Source organism: Oncorhynchus keta, chromosome 23 (assembly GCF_023373465.1).
Source record: "Oncorhynchus keta strain PuntledgeMale-10-30-2019 chromosome 23, Oket_V2, whole genome shotgun sequence".
In the NCBI taxonomy this organism is placed as follows: Eukaryota; Metazoa; Chordata; class Actinopteri; order Salmoniformes; family Salmonidae; genus Oncorhynchus; species Oncorhynchus keta.
In genome coordinates, this window is record NC_068443.1 from 18,477,983 (window position 1) to 18,496,826 (window position 18,844).

At 43.5% G+C, this 18,844-nt stretch overlaps 1 protein-coding gene across 1 annotated transcript in view; it reads left to right on the plus strand.

Annotated features, from left to right (window-relative positions):
• The window catches only part of npc1 (Niemann-Pick disease, type C1), a 31,348-nt gene that overhangs the window by 4,719 nt on the left and 7,785 nt on the right, over positions 1 to 18,844 (plus strand). The window contains exons 2-21 of the mRNA XM_035799633.2: positions 2,440 to 2,568; positions 2,726 to 2,832; positions 3,046 to 3,209; positions 5,289 to 5,456; positions 6,427 to 6,676; positions 7,050 to 7,132; positions 7,304 to 7,674; positions 7,906 to 8,132; positions 8,366 to 8,466; positions 8,886 to 8,988; positions 9,133 to 9,322; positions 9,682 to 9,864; positions 10,016 to 10,130; positions 12,479 to 12,606; positions 15,400 to 15,534; positions 15,673 to 15,762; positions 15,881 to 16,071; positions 16,338 to 16,453; positions 16,827 to 16,956; positions 17,214 to 17,399. Of these exons, the coding sequence (XP_035655526.1) occupies positions 2,440 to 2,568; positions 2,726 to 2,832; positions 3,046 to 3,209; positions 5,289 to 5,456; positions 6,427 to 6,676; positions 7,050 to 7,132; positions 7,304 to 7,674; positions 7,906 to 8,132; positions 8,366 to 8,466; positions 8,886 to 8,988; positions 9,133 to 9,322; positions 9,682 to 9,864; positions 10,016 to 10,130; positions 12,479 to 12,606; positions 15,400 to 15,534; positions 15,673 to 15,762; positions 15,881 to 16,071; positions 16,338 to 16,453; positions 16,827 to 16,956; positions 17,214 to 17,399 (3,167 nt within the window). The remainder of the gene's footprint in view (positions 1 to 2,439; positions 2,569 to 2,725; positions 2,833 to 3,045; positions 3,210 to 5,288; positions 5,457 to 6,426; positions 6,677 to 7,049; positions 7,133 to 7,303; positions 7,675 to 7,905; positions 8,133 to 8,365; positions 8,467 to 8,885; positions 8,989 to 9,132; positions 9,323 to 9,681; positions 9,865 to 10,015; positions 10,131 to 12,478; positions 12,607 to 15,399; positions 15,535 to 15,672; positions 15,763 to 15,880; positions 16,072 to 16,337; positions 16,454 to 16,826; positions 16,957 to 17,213; positions 17,400 to 18,844) is intronic.

An 18,844-nucleotide genomic window follows, 5' to 3' on the forward strand; every position in this document is an offset into this window, starting at 1 on the left:
AAGGTGCACAGGATGTCAGCTCACTTCTGCTTTAATTTAGAATTCAAATGATTTACCCAAATGATATTCTTGCTATCACTTTTTGACAGCAATAATTTTGATTTGAACGAAACCTTCCATACATATTTGTCCATAGTAGAAGTGCTCAGAATGTGACTTTTTGGACCTGAATGCCAAAACATTCAAGAGATAAAGGTGCTCAAAGGTGACTCCTTTTGCATACCCCACCATACCATGAGACATCCATGTCTTCAGCACTGGAGAAGATAAACAGTTGAAATCAATATCAGTTAAAAGCTTACAAACAGGGTTGTCAAACTATTTCATTTCTAGATTTAAAAAAAATAATCTAACACACATTATTTCATTTTTTAACCTTTTTAATGTCAATTATCAAAAAATGTGTAAACTCTGATTATTTTCATATTCATATGTTGTAGTTTAGACCCTATTTTATATGAGGTTTTTGTGTTGTGACCGCCATTGGTTGAGACAACATGCTCTTGAATACAGGGTGTCGTTTTGGCTGATAAATGTACTAAAATGGGAATATATTTTTAATTTAAACTTTTCAAATGGTACCACACAGATGGTTGGAGCTCCAGACATCAGAGAATGTTGACTTGAATGGGAATATCTGTTTTAAATTATACTGTCAATCTTCCATAGGAAAACCTATGTAATTTGACGGTGTGTGGAACGGTACTTTGACGGTGTGTGTGGACCGGCAACTATCTTTGAATCCATGAATTCTAGTTGTATGATTTGAAATGACACTCACCCTGTATTCAAGAGCATGTTATGTCTCAACTGATGGCGGGCACAACACAAACTCAGATGCCGTAAAATGGGATATATGCACAAAAAAATGCTAAAATTAATTTTAGGTATACAGTGACTTCGGGAAAATATTCAGACGCCTTCCCCTTTTCCATATTTTGTTACGTAACAGCCTTATTCTAAAATTGATTAAATAAGAAGAAAAATGTCCTCGTCAATCTGCACACGATACCGCATAATGACAAAGCAAAAACAGTTTTTTAGAAATGTGGAGATGGGAAAACCTTCCAGAAGGACAACCGTCTCTGCAGCACTCCACCAATCAGGCCGTTATGGTAGAGTGGCCAGACTTAGGACCTCAGACTGGCGCAAAGGTTCACCTTCCAACAGGACAATTGCGCTAAGCACAGAACCAAGACAACGCAGGAGTGGCTTCGGGACAAGTCACTGAATGTCCTTGAGGGGCCCAGCCAGAGCCCAGACTTGAACCCGATCAAACATCTCTGGAGAGACCTGAAAATAGCTGTGCAGCAATGCTCCCCATCCAACCTGACAGAGCTTGAGAGAATCTGCAGAGAATAATGGGAGAAACTCCCCAAATACAGGTGTGCCAAGCTTGTAGCGTCATACGCAAGAAGACTCAAGGCTTTAATCACTGCCAGAGGTGCTTCAACAAAGTACAAATTTCAGTTTTATGTTTGATACATTTGCGAAAAAATAAACAGTTTTTACTTTGTCATTAAGGTGTATTATGTGTAGATTGAGGGCAAAAAAAAAATATTTTTTTATCCATTTTAGAGTAAGTCTAACGTAACAAAATGCAGAAAAAGTCAAAGGGTCTGAATACTTTCCGAATGCACTGTACATGTTTTTAGAATTTACGTTAAAGGTAAAAAAGGGCATCCATTTGTTTTTTATTCAATAAAGTATCAAATAGTTTGACAACCCTGTTTGTAAGCTTTTAAATGATATTGATTTCAACCGTTTATCTTCTCCAGTAATGAAGACATGGATGTCTCATGGTATGGTGGGGTATGCAAAAGGAGTCACCTTTGAGCACCTTTTATCTCTTGAATGTTTTGGCATTCAGGTCCAAAAAGCACATCTACTATGGACAAATATGTATGGAAGGTTTCATTCGAATCAAAAATATTGCTGTCAAAGTGATAGAATTCAAATGATTTACCCAAATTAGATTCTTGCTAAATTAAAGCAGAAGTGAGCTGACATCTTGTACACCTTGGGGTTATTTTCTCTATACCACGTCTGAGTGTAATATTAGCCAACTATCCACCTCGAAAGGCCCTGTCTTTTGGCATCCAGGTCCAGAAAGTCACTTTCTGACTTCTTCCATTGACCAACATGTATGGAAAGTTTTGTTTAAATGATGTCCTGTCAAAAAGGGATTGAATTCAAATGGATTTACCCATTTATTATCTTTAGCGTTCAAACACAGTGGCTACGTGCCTTTTTTAACTTTTACACAGTAGCAACTGATCTCACCAATTCAAATGAACTGAAGGAAACTCTAACACTTTCTTGAGGGCCTTCAATGACCGCAACAAAAGCATTGTAAAATGTGCATCCATGGTGCAGCATATGTAGCCTACAGAACAGCAAATTTAAGTTCTGATAAGTAGCCTACCTATCTTCTCTCAGGTTCAAGCCCAGCACTGTGTGTGGTACGGTGAGTGTGGTGATTCTGACAAGGTCCCGGGGAAGAAGTACAACTGCAACTATACAGGACCACCCATCCCACTTCCAGCAGAGGGCCATGAGCTGCTTACGGTAAGGTTGACCATGGACGCTTTCTTTGAACGGGTTCTCAAGATGCCTTCTGAAATGACAGTTGACTTACATTGAAATGTGTTCTGTCTCACATGTTTTACTTTCGCAAAACCAAGTTAGATCAAGGAAGTTATACCGTGTGTCTGTTTGTGTGTAGGAGCTGTGTCCAGGCTATGACTATGGGAACCAGAGTCTGTGCTGTGATGTCCAGCAGCTTCAGACTCTGAAAGGGAGCCTTCAGTTGCCCCTACAGTTCCTCTCTCGGTACGTACCATGGTGGCTTTGCAAAAGGGACTTTGACGTTACATGTGCCGTACTTGGACAGACCCCTGTTATAGCTATAGTCTAGCAAGATGCCTTGGCAGTAAGGTAGCTTTGTTGGCATCTTATCATTGTCACCTGTTTCCTTCTAACGGTCTCTTTATATGTTGATGATAGTAAGCTTCTTTATCCTGACTCTGTGTTCTCCATCTCCAGATGCCCAGCCTGTTTCTTCAACCTGATGAACCTGTTCTGTGAGCTAACCTGCAGCCCCCTCCAGAGTCTCTTTATGAATGGAACCCAGTTCACTAATGACACAGCTGCCAACAAGACCAATGTGGTGGAAGTCCAGTACTACATTGGACAAACATTTGCCAATGGTGAGGGGGCACATTTCCTGGTCCCAGCTCTGTTTGTGCTGTCAGAGCCAACTCCTATGGTCATTATCCAGCTAGTGGGCACAGTCTCTATATCACAGTATGAGAGACACTATATATACAAAGTATATGTGGACACTCCTTCAAATTAGTAGATTTGGCATTTTTAGCCACTCCCGTTGCTTACATGTGTATACAATCGAGCACACAGCCATGCAATCTCCATAGAGGAACATTGGCAGTAGAATGGTCTGACTGAAGAGCTTAGTGACTTTTTTTTTTCCCAACAAGTCAGTTCGTCAAATGTATGCCCTGGTAGAGCTGCCCCGGGCAACTGTAAGTGTTGTTATTGTGAAGTGGAAACCTCTAGGAGCTGCAAGGGCTCAGCCGTGAAGTGGTAGGCCACACAAGCTCAAAGAACGGGACCGCCTTGTGCATAAAAATCGTCTGTCCTCAGTTGCAACTCTCACCACCGAGTTCCAAACTGCCTCTGGTAGCAACGTCCGCACAATAACTGTGTCGGGAGATTCATGAAATGGGTTTCAATGGCAGAGCAGCCGCACATAAACCTAAGATCAAGAAATTTGCTACACCTTCAATAACATACACATATTTAGCATATGTGACCAATAACATTTTATTTAAGATCACCATGCGCAATGCCATGTGTCAGTTGGAGTGGTGTAAGGCTTGCCTCCATTGGACTCTGGAGCAGTGGAAATGCGTTCTCTGGAGTGATGAATCACGCTTCACCATCTGGCAGTTTGATGGACGAATCTGGGTTTGGCGGATGCCAGGAGAATGCTACCTGCCCCAATGCATAGTGCCAACTGTAAAGTTTGGTGGAGGAGGAATAATGGTCTGGGGCTGTTTTTCATGGTTCGGGCTAGGCCCCTTAGTTTCAGTGATGGGAAATCTTAATGCTACAGCATACAATGACACTCTAGACGATTCTGTGCTTCCAACTTTGTGGCAACAGTTTGGGAAAGGCCCTTTCCTGTTTCTGCATGACAATGCCCTACTGCACAAATCAAGGTCCACACAGAAATGGTTTATTAAGATCTGTGTGGAAGAACTTGACTGGCTTGCACAGCCCTCACCTCAACCCCATCGAACACCTTTTGGATGAATTGGAAGGCCGACTGCGAGCCAGGCTTAATCGGCCAACATCAGTGCCCAACCTCACTAATGTGCTTGTGGCTGAATGGAAGCAAGTTCCCGCAGTAATGTTCCAACATCTAGTGGAAAGCCAGAAGAGTGGAGGCTATTATAGAAGCAAATGGGGAACCAACTCCATATTTGAATGCCCATTATTTTGGAATGAGGTGCTCGTCGAGCAGGTGTCTACATACTTTTGGGCTTGTAGTATATGCTGACCGAGTAGCAGTGTAGATTTCTACAAACAAATTACTTTCCTTGTATTATGCAATTAGTTGGGTAACTAAGGGTCAGATTAACACCCCTGTGTTGTGGTTCATTTGGCAAAATGCAGTTGAAGGTCACAGCTTGAAGAGTGGAAACTATTGTTTTTTTTGTGTGTTTAAAAAAAAAATTGACCCCTTTTTTTTCTCCCCAATTTCGTGGTATCCAATTGTTGTAGTAGCTACTATCTTGTCTCATCGCTACAACTCCCGTACGGGCTCGGGAGAGACAAAGGTTGAAAGTCATGCGTCCTCCGATACACCAGCCGTACTGCTTCTTAACACAGCGCACATCCAACCCGGAAGCCAGCCGCACCAATGTGTCGGAGGGTACACCGTGCACCTAGCAACCTTGGTTAGCGCTCACTGCGCCCGGCCCGCCACAGGAGTCGCTGGTGTGCGATGAGACAAGGACATCCCTACCGACCAAGCCCTCCCTAACCCGGACGACGCTAGGCAAATTGTGCGTCGCCTCCTGGTCGTGGCCGGTTACGACAGAGCCTGGGCGCGAACCCAGGGACTCTGATGGCACAGCTTCCGCTGTAGTACAGCGCCCTTAACCACTGCGCCACCCGGGAGGCTAGCATAACTATTGTTGACCTAATGCTACAGATGTCTCTGCCCAGGTGTTTAATATAATTCTGATTCTCTTTCTTGGCAGCCATGTACAATGCTTGTCAGGATGTCCAGGCTCCCTCCAGTAATGTGAAGGCCTTGTCACTGCTCTGTGGGAAAGATGCCAGTGACTGCAACGCCACCAACTGGATCGAGTACATGTTCGACATCAACAACGGACAGAGTCCCTTCACCATCATCCCTATATTCTCAGGTGAAATTAAGTTAAATGGACAAACACAGAATATTTGCACTTTGTACATGCCAGGTATGGATGTCCCAACAAGGGTAATCAGATATGTAATTTCACTGTTTGAAAATGTCACTGGTCTCTGTGAAACTACACTGAACAAAAATATAAACGCAAACATGCAACAATTTCATTGGTTTTACTGAGTTACAGTTCATATGAGGAAATCGGTCAATTAAAATAAATGAATTGGGCCCTAATCTATGGATTTCACATGACTGGGAATACAGATACCTTAAAAAAAAAAAAATGGGCCTCAGGATCTCATTACGGTATTTTTGTGCATTCAAATTGCCATTGATAATGCTCTTGTGTTCGTTGTCCGTAGCTTATGCCTGCCCATACCATAACCCCGGCTTCACAACGTTGACATCGGCAAACTGCTCGCCCCATACACGTGGTCTGCGGTTGTGAGGCAGGTTAGATGTACTGCCAAATTTTCTTAAATGACATTGGAGGCGACTTATGGTCGAGAAATGAACATAAATTAACTGGCAACAGCTCTGGTGGACATTCCTGCAGTCAGCATGCCAGTTGCACGCTCCCTCAACTTGAGACATCTCTGGCTTTGTTGTGTGACACAACTGCACATTTTTGTGGCCTTTTATTGTCCCCAGCACAAGGTGCACCTGCTTCTTGATATGCCACACCTGTCAGGTGGAGGGATTGTCTTGGCAAAGAGAAATATTCACTAACAGGGATGTAAACAAATTTGTTCACATTTGAGAGAAATATGGACTATTTCAGAGATCTTTTATTTCAGCTCATGAAACATGGGGCCAACACTTTACATGTTGCGTTTTATATTTTTGTTCAGTGTATGTAATACGTACATTAACACAATATTGAGTACTTATGCCTAATGCTTTCTTCTTTCGTTTTTAATGATCACAACAAATAACTCAACATCCTCGTACCACCCCCACCTCTCCAGACGTGTCAGTATCCGGTATGAGCCCCATGAACAACAAGACATACGACTGTACGGAGGGTCTGGAGGATGGCTCTGGTCCCTGCTCCTGCCAGGACTGTAGCCCGGCCTGTGGCCCCCAGCCTGTCCCCCCTCCCCTGCCCCCACCATGGACCATCCTGGGCATCGGCGCTATGGTCCTCATCATGTGGATCTCCTACATGGCCTTCCTCCTTGTCTTCATGGGAACCGTGATCGGCACCTGGTGCTACAGGTGATAACTGAGGGGCACTGATTTTGGAGCAGAATGTAATGCTTGTCTATTCAGTGCCATTTTGGAGCTGTATGTAATGCTTGTCTATTCAGTGCCATTTTGGAGCTGTATGTAATGCTTGTCTATTCAGTGCCATTTTGGAGCTGTATGTAATGCTTGTCTATTCAGTGCCATTTTGGAGCTGTATGTAATGCTTGTCTATTCAGTGCCATTTTGGAGCTGTATGTAATGCTTGTCTATTCAGTGTAATTTTGGAGCTGTATGTAATGCTTGTCTATTCAGTGTCATTTTGGAGCTGTATGTAATGCTTGTCTATTCAGTGCCATTTGGAGCTGTATGTAATGCTTGTCTCTTTCTCTTATTTCTTATTCAGAAAAAGGAGAATTGAGTCTGAGTATGGCCCAATATTGGACAGCAATAACCCTCACTCTCTGAACAATGACAGCATTGATCAAGGTACTCTTTTATTTGGCATGAGATCTGACTCTGTCTCATTTTGGTAAATAACCAAGTACAATATTCAGTAAGATACAGCTACAAACCTGTTCTTGCTACGATCTGACCTGTAACCTCCTGTCTTCTCTCTCTCTCTCTCTCTCTCTCTCTCTCTCTCTCTCTCTCTCTCAGTGGATGCGTCGTGTGGCGAGACGTTGGGCGAGCACTTCGAGAACGCCCTGCGTTACCTCTTTACCCGCTGGGGTTCGTTTTGCGTACGGCAGCCCCTCATGGTCATCCTGGGAAGCCTGATCATAGTGGCTGCCTGCTCAGGGGGCCTGGTCTACATGAAGATCACCACAGACCCTGTGGAGCTGTGGTCCTCGCCCAGCAGCCAGGCTAGGCAGGAGAAGGACTACTTTGACAGCCACTTTGGACCCTTCTTCAGGGCAGAGCAGCTCATCATCACCACCACATTGCAGTCAGAATCCTCCTACTCCCCGTACCCCGCGGGGGCTCCCGTGCCCTTCGGAGCCCCCCTGGACAAGGACGTCCTCCACCAGGTGGGTTAGGTAGAGGAACTGGGCTGGGTGGTGATTGATTGATACTTTCAGATGGAATTGTTGTAACATTTTCAATGGGATTATTGGTTCTGGACAATATATTCGCTCTCTTGTAGACCAATTCAGGAAGGCATCTTTGGGCCTTGCCTTAGTTCTGATGTGACATTTTATAGCTTTCGTTTGTTTAGTTTGTTTTTCTCTCTCAATTTTCCACAATCACTCATCTCTCAGGTGTTGGATCTCCAGACGGACATAGAGAACATAGTGGCCTCATATGGGGACCAGAAGGTGATCCTAAAGGATATCTGCTTGGCCCCACTGGCCCCATACAACGACAACTGTACCATCCTCAGTGTTCTCAACTACTTCCAGAACAGTCACGAACAGCTGGACCATAGCATAGGAGATGACTTCTACGTCTACGCAGACTACCACACACACTTCCTCTACTGTGTCAGGTGAGTGGCCCTCGGAACACATTCTCTTGTGACATCTGCATCTGGGGAATGCTGCTGAATTCATGAGTTTATACTAGTTGGAGTTCCTCTCCAACTCTACTCAACTCCTTTCTTGCTCCTCATTTCCCTTCAGCAAGTATATACTCATAGCTGTAAATGGTGAATAGTAGTCATAGATTTGTGTATATTACCTCAGAGTTCATAAAGCATTTGCTCTGTCTCTCCTGTGTCAGTGCCCCAGCGTCCCTCAATGACACCAGTCTGCTCCACGATCCCTGCCTGGGCACCTACGGAGGCCCCATCTTCCCCTGGCTGGTCCTGGGAGGCTATGATGGTGAGGATACATGTACATCATCACACAAAGAAATAGAATGTACTAGTCAGTGGGCAATATACCTTTCTATTTTGTGCTGCTTTTTCTGTGGGTATGTTTAATTGTATGTTTGAATTGGGAAAAGCATTTTTAGCACTGACAAGTTAACTTTATTACATAACTCCTTTTATATAGTCAGTTTAAGCACAAATGTTTTGTAGTTTTATTTTATAGTTTTTATTATGCAGAGAGACCACATTTTTTGTGGTAATTGGCCTGTGTAGAATTGGGTGTAATTCGCTGTCTCGGACTGTTTGCAGCTTTGAATCTCTTGGATATGCTATCCTTCAGTATCTTCTGTATTGATTTACTATAGTTTATCTACTGTCAACACAAATTCCCTGACCATGACATATTTGCATCTTTCTTCCCCACTGTAGCAACCAACTACAACAACGCCACAGCTCTAGTGATCACGTTCCCTGTCACCAACTACCATAACGACACTGTCAAGCTGGGGAAAGCTCTGGCCTGGGAAAAAGAGTGAGCAATAAGCTCATACTTTTTAGCTATCAACCTTCAGATGCTAGTGTATAGATTAAATTAATTTCATAAGTCAAAAATGGTTTGGTTTTGTGCCATGAGTTGCCATTGCACTAACACAACCCTCCATGTCTCTGTTTCCAGATTCATCAGATTCCTGAAGAACTATACAAACCCCAACCTGACCATCTCCTTCAACTCTGAGAGGAGCATTGAGGATGAGATCAACCGTGAGAGTGAAAGTGACCTCAGCACTGTCGTGGTCAGCTATGCTATAATGTTCGTCTACATCTCCCTGGCGCTAGGACATATCCACAGCTTCAGGAGAGTATTGGTTAGTAGTAACTAACTTCAGACATTATAATAGTTTATTTAATTTAGTAAGATGTTCGTCTACATCTCCCTGGCTCTGGGGCATATCCACAGCTTCAGACGAATACAGGTGAGACAACTAACTCACTTTACAATAGTGTATTGTCCAGCTGTTCACCTTGTCACCATTTCCTTTAACATGATATCTGTTTCATTTGCAAAGATCATATCGTTTGCGGTGTGAGTTTGTAAAACAAATTTCGAAAGCATTGAGAAGGAATGAACAATGCATTCAGTAACTCAAACGTCAGAAAAATGATGAGTGTCTGCTAAATGACACATTTTAAATGTGAGCAACTCATTGTCTTTGTCCCTTCCCAGGTGGACTCTAAGATCTCCCTGGGCATAGCGGGCATTGTGATCGTGCTGAGCTCAGTGGCCTGTTCTCTGGGCATCTTCAGCTACGCTGGCATCCCTCTCACACTCATCGTCATCGAGGTCATCCCCTTCCTGGTGTTGGCCGTGGGCGTCGACAACATCTTCATCATTGTACAGACATACCAGGTAGGCATTATGCTTGCCTGATGCTTGTCTGACAACACTAACCATGATTTATTGGACATAGTTTTGAATACCAGTGTTGACTCTTTTTTTTTTTTTTTTTTTTTTACACACACACACTGTATTTACCTCTTGTGTGTGTTGTGCTGTGCAGAGGGATGAGCGGATGCCGCATGAAGAGCTGCACCAGCAGATAGGCCGTATCCTAGGAGACGTGGCTCCAAGCATGTTCCTCTCCTCCTTCTCTGAGACCGTGGCTTTCTTCCTGGGTATGAGAATGACCTGTAACTAGGGCTGTTACGGTGACCATATTACCGCCACACCAGTGGTCACGAGTCATGAAGGCAGTCAAATTCTACTTAACTGTTTAGTTTTGATATTTTAGGCTTCTTCAAGTTCTGCTGCTGATGGTCATTAGTAGCCTACAAAACTTGCTAACTGCCTGGTACTCAGCACTCTATTGTCCCTCTAATCACTCTGACATCAATGCAATGGGGCGGCAGGGTAGCCTAGTGGTTAGAGCATTGGACTAGTAACCGAAAGGTTGCAAGTTCATATCCCCGAGCTGACAAGGTACAAATCTGTTGTTCTGCCCCTGAACAGGCCGTCATTGAAAATAAGAATCTGTTTTTAACTGACTTGCCTAGTTAAATAAAGGTTAAAATAAAATGTAATCAAAAATCAAATCAAACACTTCAAAGAAGCCCTTGAGCTCATGTTGTGCAAAATTTTCAATTGAGTGAAGGCCCCTACTAAAAATAGGTGGATCCCATCAGCTTTCTATAGGCGAGGCCTTGCTGGCATGAAAATTAACCATGGGAAAGCGTCCTCCATTTGCTATTTGGGTGCAGAGATTGTTCAAAATAGCCACCTTGATGACAGCTTTGCACACTCTTGGCATTCTCTCAACGAGCGTCACCTGGAATGCTTTTCCAATAGTCTTGATTGAGTTCCCACATATGCTGTGCACTTGTTGGCTTATTTTCCTTCACTCTGTGGTCCAACTCATGCCAAACCATCTCATTGGTTTGAAGTCGTGTCTTTGTTGAGACCGGGTCATAATTCATCACTCTCCTTCTTGGTCAGATAACACTTACACAGCCTGGAGGTTGTCCTGTTGAAAAACAAATGATAGTCTCACTAAGCGCAAACCAGATGGGGTGGCGTATTTCTGCAGAATGCTGTGGTACCAATGCTGGTTTAGTGTGCCCTGAATTCTAAATAAATCAGACAGTGCTTTAATGGTGACACGATCACACCACCTCTATGCTTCACGGTGGGAACCACACATGCAGAGATCATCCGTTCACCTACTCTGCGTCTCACAAAGACACGGCGGTTGGAAGCAAAAATCTCAAATTTGGTAAACTTTTGTGCTATGAGGGATAGTAGATTGACATAGGCTAGTACTTTTTCTGTTCGTTAGGCCTACTCATCTTGTTGGCTGACAAAGTAAATGTGGCAGTTCTTCCAATGTCTTCAATATGCACCTCAGAATTGGATAAGGACGCAAGTGTCTGCATGTGTCTGTCTTCACTTGTAGCCTGTGAGATAGACCCGATCACGTGATGGAATGCTATGTGAGTGAGATGTGCTTCAGGGAGAAGGAAATTAGAGTTATTACGTTCAGCCCAGGGACACAACGGCCACTGGCCGCAAAAGGCCTAGACTTTTTGTCAAGGGGCATTATGGCCACACAAAGGGGATTCCGCCAAGAAATTTGAGGCATTTATCAAGTGCTTGTCAAATTGTGAATGAGAGACTGATTAAGTGTGTACAGCCTGGACTTAAAACGAAGCAGAGTTCATGCGACAAATGATGATGATTTGAAAAAAGTTGCATCATGCATCCTTAGACTGTATTAAAAATCAAAACATGTAACCCAACGTTTGTCACAACTGAAGTTCCATAAATAACTCAAAATGAAGTATATAGGAGGACCTGTTTCTTTGTTAATCGCTCAACACAGAATACCTACATGTCATAAATGTCCTTTCTATTTTATTTGTCTGTTCAATTGTGTTCTTACGATAAAATAATGCCACTGTATTTGTGACTGCTACAGCCCTACCTGTAACCTTCAATCACATAACGCCTCCAGTGTTGACACACTACTTGGCATACTTAGGACGGCAGGTAGCCTAGCGTTAGTGTGTTGGGCCAGTAACCGAAAGGTTACTAGTTCGAATCCCTGAGCTGACAAGGTGCAAAATCTGTTCATGTGCCATTGAGCAAGGCACATAAACCCTAATTGCTCCATGGTCGCTGTTGATAATGGCAGATCTTGGCTCTGATGCCACCCTCTGAGGATTTCTCAGGGAGAGTTGGGATATAAAAAAATGTACAAAAAATATTTCCAATTCACACGTGTATTAATACATGTGTACATGTCTAAAATAGGACAAATATACGCAACCATCAAATTACAATTATTATACAACAATCAAACATATTGTATAATGTAGCCAAGTAGTATGTCTCAACACACTAGATGTAGATAATTGAAGATGTCAGCTAGGTCCTTTCTATGGATTTCAGTATTGACTGCAAATGTTTTGTAACCACAATCTTTAGTCTGGAGCTCTGTCAATGAGTTAACGACTATTTTCTTCTCCAGGGGCCCTGTCCACTATGCCAGCGGTGCGGACCTTCTCCCTGTTTGCTGGGTTAGCTGTGTTCATTGACTTTCTGCTACAGATCAGCTGCTTCGTCAGCCTGCTGGGCCTGGATGCCAAGAGGCAGGAGGTGAGGCGCATGGACATTACAACCAGTAAATAGTGATAGTGCTGACGTGACTATGGAAAACTCCCAATGGCGTATGAAGCCGGAGGTATTTGAATTTGAAGCGTGCCATGTTGCTGAATAGGTCTAAATGGCACAAAAGAATCACTAAGGGGCATGGTGAAAGTGGCTGTAACTAGCAAAGGATCATGGTCGACGTAGTCATTTTCATCCTGCCTGAGAGTCAACCTAGTTTTAATGTATTTGAACCTGATGCTCGCCTACTGTTAAACCTTTGCGTCCGAAGATTAATTTGAAAGTTGACCGTTACCTAAAACTTAGCCAGGTTAACATTGGAAAACAAAAAAGCAAATAACTATGATAATCAGAATTACGGTTGATTTATTGGAAAAAAGGAAAATGACTCTTTCCATTGCCGATTAGTACAGTTAAATACAGAACATGCCGGCATGGTGACTCTCATTGTAAAATCAAACTCAAATTTGCGCAAAGTTAATAAGTACCCTATCTAGTCTAGGTATCATGTGGCCATGGACCTTCCACCGGGAAATGAAATGTGAATGGGCTACCATCACAACAACCCATCCCAACTCGGTAAGGCTAGATTGGATTGCCCCATGAGAAAAGAGTGGACTTCACATACATTATCTTGATTCTATATTTTTATATGATTGTAGACTTCTTTATCATTTGTGCAACTGCATCCTTATGTCATCATAAAGAATGACCTCAGACATACGATGTACACTGAGTGGACAAAACATTAAGGACACCTTCCTAATATTGAGTTGCACACCCCCCTTTTTGCCCTCAGAACAGCCCAAATAATTTAGGGGCATGAACTCTCCAAGGTGTCGAAAGCGTTCGACGGGGATGCTGGACCATGTTGACTCCAATACTTCCCATAGTTGTGTCAAGTTGGCTGGATGTCCTTTGGGTGGTGGACCATTCTTGATACACACAGGAAACTGTTGAGCTTGAAAAGCCAATGGCGTTGCAGTTCTTGACACACTCAAACTAGTGCGCCTGGCCCCTTACTACCATACCCTGTTCAAAGGCACGTAAACCCTGTCATCTGCTCTCCACTCTGTCATCCTCTGTCAGCCCCATAGACACAGCCCCACTTGACAGGCTTGTTGACTTTGCTCTCATCTGGATAATAATATATTTGATTTTAAGAGCTTTTCACGACATCCAAAGTCACTTTACATATACAAGAAAATCAGCAGGATAAAAAGCAATAAAATCACACATTATAACAGGTATATACAACTACACTAACTGTGATGACAGACTAAACGTGATAACGTTTGAACTAGACAGAGGATAAAAGCACAGCACAAAACACACCCTTAGGTGCACATGCATGAGGGCGGGAGCCTCCTCGTAGCCTGCCGGCCCGTGATTGGTCTGTCTCAGCACGTGATCCTCTGTGAACTTTCAAATAATTCACTATGGGGATCCAACATGATCGTAATAAATACATTTTAGAGCCCAAAATGTCCATCTCCAAGTTTTGTTTAGCCGTTCTGGCGATCTTAATTTACATAGGCTTTCTAGGGCAGACCAGGGCTTTTAGCCTTGCTAAAAGCTTGTGACTTCACGCTCCAGACCGGACACGGAGGGCCTGGTGAGGAGGGTTTGGGGTTACTCAGAAGCAGGTGTGCTAAGAGGTGAGTTTGGCTGGGGATTAAAGACCAGAAATGCTTCCACACTATTTTCTGTTCCTCTGAGAGGACTGGTGATGACTCACAGGACTAGGGTAGGGTTGGGTTGCTAGAGTATCTGTCAGTTTCTCTGTCACTAACTCCCAGGTTCATTATTACCATGTCATGCCCAGCTAAGCATGAACATCACAGCCTACTTCAAATGAGCAGTGCACTGATGTCACTTTTTAATTTGTAATTTTATTTGATTTCACCTTTATTTAACCAGGAAGGCCAGCTGAGAACAAGTTCTCATTTACAACTGCGACCTGGCCAAAACAGTGCGACAAAAGCAACAACAGAGTTACACATGGGATAAACAAACATACAGTCAATAACACAATAGAAAAATCTATATACAGTGTGTGCAAATGAAGTAAGGCAATAAATAGGCCAATAGTTGCGAAGTAATTACAATTTAGTAATTTACACAAGTGATATACAGTGGTGAGAACAAGTATTTGATACACTGCCGATTTTGCAGGTTTTCCTACTTACAAAGCATGTAGAGGTCTGTAATTTTTATCATAGGTACACTTCAAATGTGAGAGACGGAATCTAAAACAAAAATCCAGAAAATCGCATTGTATGATTTTTAAGTAATTCATTTGCATTTTTGCGGACGCTTTCCAATCTTTAGGAATCTGAGACGATACGAAAGAGGTTGAACAGACTAGTAATAAGGTTTGCGACAATGGCGGTGGATCATTTTAGGAAGAGGGGGTCAAGATTGTCTAGCCCAGCTGATTTGTAGGGATCCAGATTTTTCAGCTCTTTCAGATCGAGACACTAGAGTCTAATATGGATGTAAATTCTCAATACCTGTTTTACTAATTGGGTCCTTGGGGCCTTCTCCTGCATTCGTAACCACGTGGGAGGTTGGAATTTACCAGTTACGAAGTTATAAATACCAGTTGGATGCATTCACATGCTTTCAAATGGTTGAGAAACTCATGAATGTAATTTAAGTTTCTGTGTGCAGTTTGAAGGAAGTTGAAGGTCATTTTTGGAGCCATTGACTAGCGTTAATGCAATAACTTGTATCATTCTCTTGTGCTTCAAGAATGAACATGTTGTGTTATGTTGCCAGGAGAATCGTCTGGACATTATGTGCTGTGTGACGCTGCCAGAGGGGAAGGAGGGGAAGACTGATGGCTTCCTGTTCCGCTTCTTCAAGAATATCTACGCCCCCTTCATCCTCAAGGAGTGGGTCAGACCCATAGTGGTGAGTAGATCTACGCCCTCTTCATCCACAACGAGTGCTGGTACTCAGATTTGAATGTAAATGTACAATAGAGCCAGCATTTAAGCCAACAATTGATATAAACATAGTGTGTCTTTAATGTCTCCTCTTCTTGGACAGGTGGCTGTGTTTGTGGGGCTGCTGTCCTTCAGTATTGCTGTCACCAATAAGGTAGAGATTGGACTGGACCAGAAGCTCTCCATGCCTGATGTAAGTATGTCTAACCCCACCAGCCCCACTCAGTGGGCTGATGACATTTGGTGTTGTGCTCTTAGTTTTGATACATTGGCTCATGCTGGACATCTCTATTGAATCTCCCATCCTATAGGACTCGTACGTGCTGGACTACTTTAAGAACCTGAGTACGTACCTCCACACGGGTCCTCCGGTCTACTTTGTGGTGGAGGATGGCCATGACTACCTGAGTCTGGAGGGCCAGAACTCTGTGTGTGGAGGGGTGGGCTGCAACAATAACTCTCTGATCCAACAGGTCTACACAGCATCTCTCATTAGCAACTAGTGAGTGACACACACACACACACCGCCTCCCTTACAGCAACTAGTGAGTGAAGCAACAGCAACCTTTGGACTGCATGTTGACATCAGTATTATGCTGTGAAGTCAGTCTAGCTCAAACAGGGTGACTAGAACTCTGGGTTTAGCTGCTGTTGTTATAGCAGTGAACTCATTGACAAATAACCTTCTTGTTTGAAGGAATTATGAGACTTTCTTGAATATCTTCCAATAGAAAAGGATCAAATACTCTCCATGTTATTGTCCCCCAGCACCACTATAGGATTCAACCCGTCGTCGTGGCTGGATGATTACTTTGACTGGGTCAAGCCTCAGTCCACCTGTTGTAGATATTACAACTCTTCTGGGGCCTTCTGCAATGCCTCAGGTAACACACACACACACACACACACACACACACACACACACACACACACACTGAAGATATTACAACTCTTCTGGGGCCTTCTGCAATGCCTCAGGTAACACACACACACACACACACACACACACACTGAAGATATTACAACTCTTCTGGGGCCTTCTGCAATGCCTCAGGTAACACACACACACACACACACACACACACTGAAGATATTACAACTCTTCTGGGGCCTTCTGCAATGCCTCAGGTAACACACACACACACACACACACACACTGAAGATATTACAACTCTTCTGGGGCATTCTGCAATTTTCTTTGTAATTTGATGTTATAAAAATATTGTATTGAAGTACCTATTTGTCTACTCTCATCAGTGGTGAACACGTCGTGTGTGCATTGCCACCCCATGACCCCCAGTGGGAAGCTGAGGCCTACGGAACAGGACTTCATGAACTTCCTCCCCATGTTCCTGTCAGACAACCCTAACGTCAAGTGTGGGAAAGGGTAATTATTGTGTTTCTGGCAATCCAGGTATGGCTCATAAAGGATTGTGTGTTGAGAAGTATTGGATGTGGGGTTTGAGTTGATGGTAAACCACTCGTCTGAATCTTTACTTTTCACTTTTGCTTTTCACCACAGCTCTGATAGAATTGTCTATGAACGCTTACATTTCCAAATGAATCATTCAGTTTAAGGGAATTGAAATTCCTTTTAACTGAATTACTCTTTCTGTCTCTAACTTGGTCTTTGTGGTCCTGTAGTGGTCATGCGGCATACGGTTCAGCGGTGGTTATAAAGGGGAACGCCATGTCTGTGGGGGCCACCTACTTCATGACCTACCACACCATCCTCAAGGACTCACCTGACTTTATAGACGCCATGAAGATGGCCCGTGTGCTGGCTGACAACATCACAACTGCCATGGGACACAAAGTCTTCCCCTACAGGTAAACTAGGCTAACTCCTATGTTAGTTAAGGATTCCTGTTATCTCACTCAAATAGGAGTTCTTATCTGCTCCAGTGTTGTTTCCATATCACCCTCACTTAAAAGGGTGAGGCTTTTCCTGCAAAGGGTCAGTATCACTGGCTTACCTGTTGCTATAAAAGTCACTGGTAAAAATCTTGCAGGTTGACAATAATTGTCCTTTTATTGTCATGAGTCTTGTCCTGGAGGCAGAACTGGGTGATTTCTCCTTAGGTAAACAAGCTGTGAAGTCAAAGTTGGCTGTATTGTAACAATTCATAAAAACAAAAATTGGTATTTTGGTCTAAATTTAAGGTTAGGGTTAGCATAGCTCTCAAACTCTAGGTGGCATTCTGCCTTCTCCCTACAGTTTCAGCCCTCCGCTTCACCCACGATTGGCTCATGTGAACTACAATCTCGTCCCTGTGTTATGTTTAGAAACATCAGTAATCAGCGCTTGCGATACGGCTTTCGAAACATATGGCCCTTTCATCAGTGAGAGAAAATCTAATAAAAAGATACACTTACTTTAACAGTTACAGATCTGTGGAGCCTCCAAGCTACACTTCTTACCCAGTTATGCTTCCACACAGTTGTTCGGAGCACACTAAATAGATAATTATCACAGGTGGTCGCCTCTCTTCCATCTGTCTTCAGTAAACAAATGCTGTAACATGGAGATATGGCCAGGTGGTAACCCTACAATGGTGTATTAATGAACCTTTTTTGAATGATTATTATTTCTCGCTGCTATGGATGATAAGGTTCCTGTACCGCAAGCGGTCCGTGTTAATGTTTAGACCAAACATAACTCTACCGTACAGAAAACGCCTTCTTCCAATTAGTTTTATGTGTAATGTAATAGAACTGAGAGTCAAAGGTCAGCAGTTTGGTTAAGTTTAAAATCAGATTGAAAGACTTTGTGGCCACGCACGCCTCCAACTCAATCATCAAGTTTGTGGACGACACAACAGTGGTAGGCTTGATTACCAACAACGACGAGACGGCCTACAGGGAGGAGGTGAGAGCCCTCGAGTGTGGTGTCAGGAAAATAACCTCACACTCAACGTCAACAAAACTAAATAGATGATTGTGGACTTCAGGAAACAGCAGAGGGAACACCCCCCCCCGCCCCCTATCCACATCGATGGAACAGTAGTGGAGAGGGTAGCAAGTTTTAAGTCCCTCGGCATACACATCACAGACAAACTGAATTGGTCCACTCACACTGACAGCGTCGTGAAGAAGGCGCAGCAGCGCCTCTTCAACCTCAGGAGGCTGAAGAAATTCGGCTTGTCACCAAAAGCACTCAAACTTCTACAGATGCACAATCGAGAGCATCCTGGCGGGCTGTATCACCGCCTGGTACGGCAACTGCTCCGCCCTCAACCGTAAGGCTCTCCAGAGGGTAGTGAGGTCTGCACAAC